General features: G+C 46.7%; 1 protein-coding gene across 1 annotated transcript in view; it reads right to left on the bottom strand.

The window, feature by feature from the left end:
• The window catches only part of LOC144785699 (uncharacterized), a 102,193-nt gene that overhangs the window by 73,633 nt on the left and 14,697 nt on the right, over positions 1-13,863 (bottom strand). Inside the window, exon 2 of the mRNA XM_078664488.1 lies at positions 11,649-12,071. Within this exon, the coding sequence (XP_078520614.1) occupies positions 11,649-12,071 (423 nt within the window). The remainder of the gene's footprint in view (positions 1-11,648; positions 12,072-13,863) is intronic.

Genomic DNA, 13,863 nt, shown 5'->3' with positions numbered 1-13,863 from the left:
ATAGAGGAAGCATAATAAAGAGCTCCTATATATATATCTTTGTGTAGCGTCATCATTGTAGCAAGATACTACAGCTGGCGACGAGGGTGGGATCAGGCACACGGTGCAACTGACATCGATCCCGTGACGCTGCATAACCCTGTCCCTGGTGGTGCCGATGAAGACTTTGCCATCGCGACCACCGCAATCAAAGGGAGCGCTGCGGCACAAATTAAGCCACCAGAAACACTGCCTGCCTGTCCCTGAACTCCGTGGCTGCGAAGGCTGCCTGGAGCATGGTATGCTGCAAGTGAGTGCCTCGAAGAAAGCAGCTAGCGCGATCGCGCGCCAAAAAGGAATTCAAAAAGCTCACCCCCAAAGCGTGAGTTTCGAGACGGAGGACGCGACGTCGGGAGTTCACCCCGTTCGTCCCTGCGCTGTTCGCTGCTGTGGTGGACACAGTGGCAGCTTCTGCATCCCAAGACGAGCCCCTGCACCCGGTGAGTGCTGCGAGTGGGGCCGAGTGACTGCAAGTGGGGAGAAGAAGCCAAATCTCGGGAAGGCTGAGATTTCACAGCGGCGGCCATCTTTAATTCAGGAAGCCACAGACATCCCCTATGTGAGGACTGTGAGCGGCCATTTTGAGGTCAGGCGGCAAGAAGAGAAAACAAGCACAAGCAAGTGTAAAGGGAGGAACGGCAAACAAGCACGAGCTCCTGCAAGCAGCAAATCAGAAACAAGCACATGCAACTGTAAGAGATAAAGCAAGAAAACAAGCACTGGCGAATGGAAAGGAACAAGCATTGATGAACATAAATGAACAAGCCTTGGCAAAGATACAAGAACAAGCACAAGCTAATGCAAGAGCTAAACGAGCAAACACAAGAGCCAACACAAGCAAGCACGAGTAAATGCCAGAAGTGCAATATGTAAACAAGCACAAACAAATGCAAGAGCTGAAACAAGTAACCAAGCACAAACAAGGACAACAGTAAGCACAACAAGCATTGGTAAAGGCAAGAAATACAAATGAAACAAGCACGAGCAAGCACAAGTAACAAACAAAGACGACCTTGAGCACAATCGAGCACTGATACAAGCAACAAGAAGTGTGATGAATCGAAGTGACTTTAGCAACAAGCACAAACCAAAGTAACGATAAACACAACAAGCACAAGCCAGTACAAATCTCGAATGTGACAAACACAAGCAAATGCAAGAATTGCAACAAAACAAGTGCAAGCCAATACCAAGCGCGAAGGCAACAAGCACCAGCTCATTTAAGCCTCAGATGCAACAAGCCCGAGCAAATGCAAGTCTGGAATGCAACAGGCACAAACGAAGTTTCAGTGCTAAGTGAAAGCAGGCGATTAAAATCAAAGAGGAAACAATTGCACATGAGACCTCGACTGCAGAGCGTTATAGAATAACGCGGAAAACACAAAGGAACAGTCTCGTGGCAGTAGCATACCAGGACTCCCCTCCGCCATGTCAGTGAGAAAAGGAAAACACAAATCCAATATCTGCATTGGGGTGCCACCCCCAGTGACACAGACCAGTGACCAAAGTCTGGGCTCTAGATGGAACCAGTGGCTAGAATCACTAGATGCATTTCTTGAAACAACCGGAGAGCGAAGAGATAACAACCGTCTACTGTTACTACTTCGGCTAGTGGGTCACGAAGGCCGACGCCTAATCAGGACGTTCGCAGCAAAAGACACAGAGACATATAGAAACCTCAAAGAGGCGCTACGCACTCATTTCAATGCACAGGAAAGCGTGGATCATGAACGCATGGTTTTCAATGCAGCACAGCAGGAACCAGGAGAATCATTGCCAAGCTTCATCACAAGGCTGAAAGGTCTGGTACAATGCTGTCATTTCAACACCTTCTCAAATGTGGAGGCAGTTCGGCTACGGGTAATCGAAGGCTGCTCGAGTCCTAATACAAAGCGCAAGATCCTTCGAGGGCAGTGGTCACTAAAGGAAATCATCAAGAAGGCCGAAGTTGGAGTGCGGGTCAAAGCAGGAGAATTATCAAAAGAATTAGCCCCAGAAACAAACAAAACAAGAAACAGGGAGAGTGAAGGCAAACCAGAGATAAGACAGCGGGAGAGACAAAGTGACATGAAATATTCTGAGTCAACAATACAAAAGTCCGGGAGGATCCAGGATTACGACAGCCGCAGTGATACAACCTCAAGGAGTTCTTCAACCTCAAGGGGTTCTTCAACCTCAAGGAGTTGGTTAACACCAAGGGGTCATTCAAGGTATGGCGCAAACGTTTCTAAAGCAGATGAAGTGCCCAGTAGGACAGATCGCATCAATGAACCAGATGACAACTTGTCCAACAAAGGGGCAAGAAAGACAAAATATGGAAGACCGGACCAGCCACGTCAACACTGGAAATCGGTACACGAACACGCCAGAGCACCTCGCCACTCGACAAAGTCTGGAGATGAGTCGGAGAAAGCATCAAGCAGTGAGACACATGGCACCTGTAGCCCAGGTGTCAGGACACCAAACAAGCGTGAGGAAGAAGCAAACCACACAAGACAGAATGAGTCACTCAGACACCGGAAAAGGGAAGACAGACGCACACACGACACCCGAGACAACGAGGCAAGTGAGAGGAGGTCATCACCATCATACGAGAGAGGCAGAGACAAAGCGCCCGGGGATCAACCGCAAGAACTAAGCATGTGGTTATCAAACAACCTCTCCATCGAAATGACAACGAAGGCATGTTGAAAAAGGTACCCGGAGAATTATCCCAAAGATAACTCTGACTCGAGGAGCAGCTCGTCATGGCCTACCCGTTTCGGAAATCTACCATTCAAGACACCCTCAAAAGAATGTTCTCAAAGAGCATCAACAAAAGACTCCTCCGATTCAGAAAGCATGTCTGTCCGATCTCTTGGGTCGACCGAGTTATGGTCCCAACAATGGCCATGGCATCAACCACTCGAACACACCACAGAACCACCGGACATTCTTCCCATCCAGAGCGACACAACTCACACCAATGTCTCTGAATACTCAATCACCCCACAAGATAACATGTCATGTCAGTTGCAGGTATATCAAGACATCAACAATATACCGTCACCTCTAAAGGGGTCAGCGAGACTGACTCAAAGGGCCTACAGATGGAAAACAGACATAAGGGGCATTACCAACTGGATGGTAAAAGGCTATCCAGTCACTCTGCAAGGAAGACCGGGTGTGGCGACAGCGACAGATTATCATCGGATGAGGGAGAAACAGGTCCATGCCCAGATAGTTAAAGGGCTCACCAGCTTCGGGGCAAGACAACCAGAGGCAGCAGATGAGTCCCCTAACAAAATTAGGAAGATCCTTTCAGAAAGTGCCCTACCGGCTGGCATGCATGACGCTGAACAGGAGGACAGTGTTGCCACTGACCGGACGAGACAAAAGGAAGTAGCATTATATGCAGGTGCTCGGAAGAGAACCAGAACAACATCCACTCACAGAGGAGATCGAGCGTCAATTGAACAAGAGCCACCAAAGAAGACGGAGTGCCGCTATCGAGCGGAGCCCTTCACGGTCACCTCCCGAGAGGCAATCATGGTCGCCTCAGAAACTGAAGATGAGTGGATAACCCACAAGCTCATAGGAAACCGCCACGGCCCTAGGAACAAGAAGATCACACAAGACATTTCGCAACTTCAAAGATGCACTCCTGTGTTCAAGGATGATCTTGTCAAAGCAACGGAAAGCCACACCAAGGAAATGGAGACGCGTCTCCAGAGCCTAAACAGGCGGCCTGCAGACCCGTGTGGCTGATTGAGGAACTATAAACATGTTGGACGCTAAGTATTCTCTTTTGTTAACAAGGGGGGAGATGTGATAACGTGATACAGTCTAGTGGTTGGGGTGGAGTTAAGGGGAGGAACAGGAACGGGAGGAGCCAGGGGACAGGAACTAGGACACTTAGAGTAGGGACAGGGAACATAGAGGAAGCATAATAAGAGCTCCTATATATATATCTTTGTGTAGCGTCATCATTGTAGCAAGATACTACACCCTTCACCATCTTATTTGTAACTGAATAAACTACATAATCTACACTACTGGCTACTGGACAAATTATCTACCAGGACCCAACTTCGTTTACAAAAGTGGGAACGATTTTGAGAGAACTATGCATGCAGAGACTAGTTATTGAATAAGAAATTAAAAAGAAGGGGGCATATTAACAACCTGAAGTATCGCCGCTTTCTCGGCACAATTCGCCGTGAAAGCGGCGATACTTCTTGCGTCCTATTAACAAGGGCATTGCAACGCCTGCCTCAAGCCCACTTTGCATGTCAGTGAGAAACATCGCTAATGACATGCAAAGTGGGCGTTCCCACGTCCAACCACATGTAAAATGTGGTTGGAGGTGGGAACACCCTATCACCAAGGCAGGCGTTGGGAGAGGGAGACCTGCGATAAACTGGTATATCGCAGGTCTCCCAACGCCTGCTCGGACCAGGCGTTAGGCATTGTTAACATGGGGGTATGGATCATAAAGCTGAATCCACCCCCCATATTATCAAGGAACACATTAGCATGTGAAAACAACGCTTGTTTTCACGCGCTAATGTTCACTATCGCCGGTTATCGCAGGATTTACTATCGCCTACGTGTTGCGCGTTGATAATAACGCACTAACATGGTGAAAAAATCCGGCGATAGCCGGCGATAGTGAAATGTGCGATGTGCGTTTTGTAACGCACATCTTGTTAATATGCCCCAAGATTTCCTGAAGCTCTAAAAGAAGCCTGATCAACGCCTTGGATGCCCCACGAGTGTCTTCTACAACAGACAGCCTACAGAAGTATGTTTTGGATGTTGGACATTGTGTGGCTTGAATGGCTTGAAACCTGCCAGCCTGCAAACTGCCTACACATTAGATATTTCAGTGTTGGACATCAGCCTACACAGTAGAAAGCCAGACAACAGCCAATCTACAATCAGTCTACACAGTCCAAAATTTGTTGTGTGACCTTATGCTTGAAACCCGCAACTTACAGACAGCTTACAGATTTGGAGTATTGGAGCAATTAACATTCCAAGCTTGAAGGCAGAGTAGCCGACTGGAAGGTCAGTTAAAGGCATGTATGCTGATTGATGATTTCTAACATTCATTTGGTGGGAACCCACGGCATCTATTTTAATGACAAATCTTACGTCTAGTATGAGAACTACTTTTGGGTGCTTTGATCTGCTTTGACCATCTTTTATATGGCTCACAGCAATTACTTTCTGCAAAGGTTTTTTTGTAACGCTGGAGCTCTTATACACTCTGTTGGATTGTGTTGTGTTTAGACTTGTGATGGGAACCTGTGTCAATGTATGCGGCGCACAGCTGCCAATGTGGTTATTCAGCAGTGCAACTGATGAGGGGTGCACGCAGAGTAAGTAAGACACCTACTTGGGCCGTGCTGAATGAAGTCTATATGCATTAAAGTTTGTGGAAGTTACCACCAGGCACGTGAAACAGTTTGTACCTTTTAAAACATTTGAGGAACGCACTCACGGGTCCTTCCAAAGCAACGTTGCAGCAACAGGATTCTGCTGTGATGTGAGAAACACCTGCAGGCTGTCCGGGGTCCACAAAGGAGACCCGCTAAGAGGTTGGCTGCCTTAGTGCTGCAAGAGGCACAGGAGGCAGCCTACCAGTGTTGGAGACCCTCAGGGGTCCGGTGTTCCGTCACTTCCAGGTAGAGGGGGCGGGTGAGGTACATATACCTCTTCCCACCCACTGGGCGCCGTCTTTGCCCTCAACTCCAATGCTGTTTCGTCCTCTGCCACAGTAAAATTGATACTTGTATAGCGCACTACTCACCCGCAAGGGTCTCAAGGCGCTTGTACGAATTCCGCTGTGGAACCCATCCTGGCTTTCCCTGTGAGGTGTCCACTCCTGGGCACCCCCAAGGTGGAGGCCAGGCATCCTTAGCGTTGTGGAGATTAAGCAAGCTATTGCCCAGAGTTGCAGCGTGGGGCCCATGATTAGAATAGGCACGAGGCGAGAATTATCTGGTCCATGGAATTTTAAACCCAAGACCCGCCGAGGCGGGAATTGAACCTTGGTCCCGGCCAGACTACTGCATCAGGGTCTGCAGCTCTAACCATTGAGCCACACTTCTCCAGTTCATTTATTGTTGAAGTAGCATAAAGTGGTAATTACTTGATTGCCCAGCAATGCTGTTTGCGTCAGACACATCGAGAACATTGACGGGGATCACGCATATTCAAGATCAAGGCAAGTTGTGGATTGAGTGCCTCAGCTAGTACCACACACACGCCTTCACTGTTCATCCCAAGTTTCTTTTGGAGAGTGTTTTGTTTTCAGCCGTGATGCCGTATTCTCTGCCAACGGCTGTCTAGGTGAATTGAGCCCTGATGAAACGTTGCTGAAGACTGCTAATTATGACAAGAAAGGATAACGATTTGTACTGGCACTGTGGTTTTCTAGAACTGTTCAACTGCGAGGGGAGTTATAATGTACCTCAACGTTCGGCAATAGATTAACTCACGTGGTGGGTATGAACTTAACAACATGCTACTGAGGTGAAGTCATGCAGGACCTGTTAACCAAGTCATTGGTGTATTCATTCTGGGTTATTTTGGTAGCTGTCTTGGGTGAGAGGCTCCTCACCATTCACATGACTGCTATTAGTAACTACTGTTCGTGTGCACCATGTATATTTCTAATGCTATGTCTATAAGTGTGTCATTAAGGTTTCAGTGTATTGATTGTTGCCATACTTCATATGTTGTCTACTGTCTAGTGATGTTTATAGGAAGCACTGGGTGTGGTGGTACTTTAGGATGTATGCATGTGTTTTTTTTGTGTATTACATTTTTTGATGGTTGGACTTTACCCTGAGTGAGAGGTGTGTTCCATGAGTTGGGTCGGACTAAGTTTGAGCGTGCTATGAGTTCTTATAGGTTTAAAAGCCTTTGATGGTGTGGTGTGTTCCCGTGCTTAGTTTGACGTGGTACGTTGTAGTAGTCTGCAGTGCCTACAGTGGTGGGGTGTGGAGGTTGCATCCTGCCTGTAACAAGTGTGTTCCTTTGCTTAATTTTACGCGGTGCGCTGTAGTGTTTCTCCAGCGCGTACAGTGGTGGGGTGTGGAGGTTGCATCCTGGCTGGAACAAGTGCGTTCCTTTGCTAAGTTGGACATGGTGCGGTGTAGTACTGTAGCACGTACAGTGGTGGGGTGTGGAGGATGCAACCTGCCTGGAATATGTGCGTTCCTTTACATAGCGTGATGTGTTGTTGGTTAGTGGTGTTTGCAATGAACGTACTAGGATATTGGAACTTTTACACAAAGCACACAATGATATAACGGGCATGAAGAGGAGAGCCAGATCTGATGTCTGGTGGCCAGGAATTGACAATGATATTGAAAGGTGTGTGAGAAACTGTGTTGCATGCATGTGCAGTGATAAATCTCACAGATTTTAAGACACTACCATTACTCCTTATTTTGCCTGAAAAGCCTTGGCAAAACCTTGCCATGGACATTTGTAGTCCATTTAGAGAAAATGGTATTGTCAACAAGTATGCTTTAGTTTTAATGGACTATTTTACAAAGTGGCCTGAGGTAACATTTGTGAAGGAGATTAAATCTTCCAATGTCATTGATTTTTGTGAAAAGATTTTTCGTAGAGAAGGTTATCCTAAGAGTGTCATTACTGACAAAGGTCCACAATTTTTTGTCCAGTGAATTTGAGGAGTATTTGAAAGGGTTTGGTGTGAAACATTGCACTACTGCTGTTTACAATCTTAGGGAAAACAGCATGGTTGAGAGATTTAACTGTGTATTGAGGAATGTGTACAGTTGGCGGATGCTGATGAGTTGGATGGTAAAAGAGCTGTTAAGGAAATGATTTCGAGTGACCGCAACACACCTCACACTGCCACCCGAGAAAGTCCTTTAAGTCTTCTTAAGAGACGTGTGGCTTGTAACAAGGTGACACCAGTATGAATGTGTAAGGTGGATCTCAAGCATGTGCCTAGGGATGTGTTGGCATGTAGAGTTCACAATTATCAACAAAGTACATCATGAGACACAATGACAAAATTAGGAGGTGTGCTCATAATTTTAAAGTTAGTGACTGGGTAAGAATTTTTCTGGTGGGAAATCAAAGAGTGGGGTTATCCAAGTGGTCCAATCCCAAGGAAGTTTTGAAGGTTGTTGGTAATTGTGTCTGGTTAGAGGATGGGAGAAGGTGGAACACGCAGAAAGTAAACATGTGTAACAGTTTGGAACGTGATGTTTGGTTGAGTAACAAAAATGATTCCAGCATTTCTGCTTCCAAATATCTTGGTGTCAAAAGGCTGTTGAATCGGATCATGTCTGGCATTTCTGTACCTGAAAATGATGAGGTCGTAAGGGTGTCGCATCGTATTACATCAAAGCAATGCTGGCATAAAGATTACTTATGCACCTAAAAGGTTTTAGCATTTTTATTTTCATATTGTTCAAGTTGTTTTTCATTGTTTATTTTGTGTATTTTATTTTAGGGGGAACATGTGTTGCATTGCTGCTGTTTTCACGTGCTGTGTTTCCATGGCTCCTGCTTGACATCTTCACTGGATTCTAGATTGTGGAATCTAGAGAAGAGTCAAAGTGGTTGCCAAAAGAGCATCAGCCCTTTCGCTAGAAGGATTAGATGGAGCCTGAACATTTGCAGCTTCACCTACATTTTTACATTTGCGATTGGCATTAGCAAGAACACTAACATTACCTTTCTCTTTCCCTAGTTTGCTATTGAGTTATTTGACATAGTGTGGTGTGTTTTCAACCCTCCTGGCTATTTCTATAGTCTTCTGTAGAGAAAGATCTCTCAATTCTCCTGGATTTTACAATTGTTAGTTCTATTTCTGAATTGATTTCTGATTATCTCCTCATGAAGGTCCCTGAATCTGCATGAAGCAGCTAAAGTTCTTAATACAGCCACATATTGCTCAACTGTTTCTCCAGGTAACTGCTATAGAAAAGAATCTATGTCGTTCCACTACAATGCTGTTTTCTATTCTGTAATTTTCTTCTAAAGCTTTCAAAGCCTCCAAATATTCATCATAAAAATTCTCTCCAGAATTCGTACATTCTTCTTCACCTTCACCATCACGGCTGGTGGAATTAGAACATAACGTTTTAGGTAATGTTTTCAATACTTTCCTGCCTTCAACCCCTAGATTATGCTTTAATAAAGCCAATTTGCGAGATGCTACAAGAGTTTCTCCCCCAATTGCCTCAAGAAATGTCTCAAACGATTCTTGCCAATCTTCCCATACCCTGGAAGGAACACCGGGATTTTGTAAACATTTGGGTGGTGCTAACACAGATGTGGTATGCATAACTGCTTGAAAAATAAGAAATGCATTCTTCACAATGTTATAGTGCACAACAATATGTAAACAGTCTTGCTAGATCAACACAATAAGTTAAAATAAAGTAGTCACTGTAGACTCTGACGAATAGATGAAGTATCACAAATAACAAAGTCCAAATAATGAATTGCATAAACGCTCAATAGTCGAAGTTACTAAATTACTGTAACTTGGCAGCACAAAAAATGTAAATAATGAAAGTAGACAGCATTGTCCAAAACAGCTCCTAGAGAAACTGTTTTTATTTTTCTATTGGTGATGGGAGTATAGTTCGTTGAATGTAATAAGAAACGTCATTGCTGCATACCCAGGTATACTGCAGGACTTTTAAGAAGTTGCACTGATTGGCGCGCTGGCCGGCAAACAAACGTAATTGAAAGTGAAGACAAATGTTGCTAGGAAACAAACTTGACGCCAGTGCGCTTCAACGTTAGCGCAGTGGCAACGTAGCACGTAAGAAAATGGGCATACGCCGGAGGACGTAGAAGTCTGGCAACATTAGCGTAACAATGCGCTGTAGAAAATTCCACGCATTAACAGTCACGGACTTCAGGCGCGCGGCTCCAGTAGCGTTAAACTGTCTCGGGAAACTCCGAACAGTACATAAAAATGCAAGATGCCAAAATGCCCTACCTCACAATAACAAACCATAGAAATCAAAGGTAGGGGACAGCAATTGCAACATCCCTCGCAGCACGTTAAACTTGCCCCAGGGGTTGTCATGGATGGAAACAGCACCTTCAAAAGTAGGGGCCCAATTAACAGAACTAACTTAAGACAAAATCCTAAGTTTACTATTTTTGGTATTCACAGAAGTTACAGATTTAAATTTAAACAAAGACAAACTTAAGACAGACTTAAGACAGACTCAAGACAGACTTAAGACAAACTTAAGACAGACTTAAGACAGACTTAAGACAAACTTAAGACAGACTTAAGACAGACTTAAGACAGACTTAAGACAGACTTAAGACAGACTTAAGACAAACTTAAGACAGACTTAAGACAGACTTAAGACAGACTTAAGACAGACTTAAGTTGGGATTTTGTCTTAAGTCTGTCTTAAGTTTGTCTTATGTCAAACTTAAGAATAAATTCTAACTTCTGTGAATTCTAAAAGTAGTAAGTTTAGGATTTTGTCTTAAGTCAGTTCTGTGAATCGGCCCCAGAATTTATTGTAGAGACAGGAGGAAACAGGTCCTTCGCTGTTGGCAACCGCTCTGACTCTTTTCTAGATTCCACAATCTAGAATCCAGAGAAGATGTCAAGCAGGAGCCATGGAAACACAGCACGTGAAAACAGCAGTAATACAACAGGATCAGTGACAGATAAACTGTCATAAACACAAATATCATGTGGACCGAATACCGTGTCAAAAATATCGAGGACAAGACTATCGAGTAGGTGAGTGCAAATAGGTAAGTATAAATTTACTATTCTTAACTTCAGATCTACGTACCTTGAAGATGTATATATGATAAAGGTACATATATGTGAAGTTATATATAGAAAAGGACAGAGAAAGTGAGAGAGACAGAGGGATGGAGGAAAGAGACACAGGGAGACAGACAGAGAGAGAGAGACAGAAACATAGAGAGAGAGAGACGGAGAGAGAGAGAGAGAGAAAGAGAGTCAAAGACGGATGTACGGCATTACGACGCGTACTGTTACACCGCCGTGCCGTTACAACGCGTTTTTTTCAACGCAAGTCGTTACCACGACTTGCGTTGGAGGGGGTGCGGACTTAGGAATTTTTTAATTTACTATTCCAACACCAGCCTACGTACAGTAGGGAAGGTGTTGGATAGTAAATTAAAAAATTCCTTGTCCTGCAGCGCCCTCCAGCGCAAGTCGTGGTAACGACTTGCGTTGAAAAGACCGCATTGTAACGGCACGGCGGTGTAACAGCCGCGTCGTAAAGGCTGTTCACCGTCAGAGACAGGGTCAAAGAAAGAGAGAGAGAAAGAGAGAGAGAGAGAGAGAGAGAGAGAGTGACATGGAGAGAGGGAGAGTCAGAGAGGTAGAGACAGGGAGAGAGAGAGAGAGGGAAAGAGAGACAGAAATAGAGTCAGAGAGAGAGAGGCCGAGAGAGAGAGAGAGAGATATACAGAGACAAGGGACATAGAATGCATAAGGAGCTCAAGATGATTTCTAACCAAACCAACAGACAGCATGAATGTGATGGTGACAAAGAGCGCCTTGAAGCAGTGAACTCTCCTTACACCTCAACCAAGGCCCCTCCATAAGCTTCACTCACCTGGTGGCCTCTTGGCGGCGGTGTCGTTCCCAGGAGACTCTTGTGTCGAAGACACAGACAGGGAGATGTCTCTGCTGTGTCTGATGTCTCTGAATGAGACGGTGTAGACTCCGCTGTCGCTGAGCTGTAGGTTCAGGAGGCGCAGAGACGCGGTCTCGGGGTGGAAGATGACGCGGTCCTTGTATGTGTCATGGGTGAAAAGGCTTCCATTGCAACTGAGGGGGCGCCCGTCCTCCCCCAGGGAGACATTGTTCAATTTATATGCAATGATTGGAACATTGCTGTCCTTGTGTGTCCATGTAATGAGGAGCTGGACATTCAGTGATTCATTTATCCGGTAGCTCACGGGCAGCAGCACCGACTGATTGACAGCCCCACGGACGGACCCCTGGGGTGCACTGATGAAGAGAGCAGTGGAGACAACTGAGGAGAAAAGAAAATGGGAGCATGAGAGGACATCGCTTCGAGCTGGCTGGAGTCTGTCTAGGGGGTGGGGCGGGCTCCTGGCATGCAGAGAGCAGGCCTTGGCATTTCAGGGGGCCCGGGGCTCCTGGCACGCTGCATGCAGAGATCAGGCCTTGGCACTTCAAGGGGCCCTTGCACAGAATTACCACACTCCCACACGTAGCTTGTCTTGGATACATACAACAACTAAACAGCCTACTGAGATTCATATCCCCTCCCCCCAAAGACACACATGAAGGAGGACTCTGAGTGAAAATGACTATGTCCCCTCTATAGCTGGAGGTCTGTTGATGTGCAATGATGCATAGAACAGAAGTAGCAGAGTACATCACAGAAAGTAAATTAGACCTTGTGGGGCTACCGGAAACCTGTGCTCAAACACCCTCAAGAGAGTTGAACCAAGGTTGCCAAAGGCCCTAACGCAGGGAAGAAAGAACAGCCAGCATTGGGGTGTGATGGACCCAGCACCAGTGGTGTAACAAAAGTTGAGGGGGCCCCCCTGCAAAGTACATGGAGGGGGCCCCCTGCCGGGGCCACCACCTACAACTTTTGCAGAGGAGGCTCCCTGGAGCTTGAGGGCCCACCCTGCGCTGAGGGGGCTGCGTGGGGCTTATTTTACGCCACTGTGAAGATGCCAGAAATGCCTCTTATTTCAGTTATGGAGCTAACTCATTAGAAACACAACAGACCTACAACTTCGGGCCATAAGACATCCACTTTAACACAAGGTAAAAAACAAAACAAATTCATTTTGCACTGACATAGCAACAATATTTACCCCATAGTAAGCTTATTCTATTTTGGCCACAGCACAAAATTAGAAAAACGTTCTCATGTGCCCCGGCGGTGAGGTCTGTGGGACTGGCAGGTTTTTGTGCCCGGGGAGGTCTCTGGGACTGGCAGGTTTTTGGCCCGGGGAGGTCTGTGGGACTGGCAGGTTTTTCTGTCTGCGGAGGTCTGTGGGACTGGCAGTATTCTGGGGGAGGTCTGTGGCGTTGGCAGGTGTCTCTCTCTTCTTGGAGAGGTCTGTGGGGATGGCAGATTCTGTGCCTGTGTACCCCTGTGGGACTGGCATGTTTCTATGCCCAGGGAGGTATGTGGGACTGGCTGGTTCTGTGCCTGGGGAGGTCTGTGGGGCTGGCAGGATTCTGTGCCTGGGGCGTTCTGTAGGGGTGGCAGACTTCAGTGCCCGGGGAGGTCTGTGGAACTGGCATGTTTCTATGCCCAGGGAGGTCTGTGGGACTGACTGGTTCTGTGCCTGGGGAGGTCTGTGGGGCTGGCAGGATTCTGTGTCTGGGGCATTCTGTAGGGGTGGCAGACTTCAGTGCCTGGGGAGGTCTCTGAGGCTGGCAGGTTTCTCTGCCCGAAGAGGCCTGTGGGGCTGGCAGGTATCTATGCTTGGGAGGTCTGTAGGGCTGGCAGACTTCACTGCCAGTGGAGGTCTGTGGGGCTGGCAGGATTCTGTGCCTGGGGCGGTCTGTGTGGCTGGCAGGTTTCTCTGCCTATGGATGTCTGTGGGACTGGCAGGATTCTTTGCTTGGGTAGGCCTGTGGAGCTGGCAGATTTCTGTGCCCCTAGAGGTCTGTGAGGCTGGCAGGTTTCTGTGCCTGTGGAGGTCTATGGGGCTGGCTGGTTTCCCTGCCTGGGGAGGTCTGTGGGACTGGGAGGTTTCTGTGCCCTGGGAGGTCAATGGAACTTGGCAGGTTTCTGTGCCGGGGGAGGTCTGTGGGACTGGCTGGTTTCTGTGATT

The sequence above is a fragment of the Lissotriton helveticus genome, chromosome 10, assembly GCF_964261635.1.
Source record: "Lissotriton helveticus chromosome 10, aLisHel1.1, whole genome shotgun sequence".
Taxonomy (NCBI): domain Eukaryota; kingdom Metazoa; phylum Chordata; class Amphibia; order Caudata; family Salamandridae; genus Lissotriton; species Lissotriton helveticus.
The sequence above is the reverse complement of the archived record's forward strand: the minus strand, read 5'-3'. Positions and strand labels throughout refer to the sequence as shown.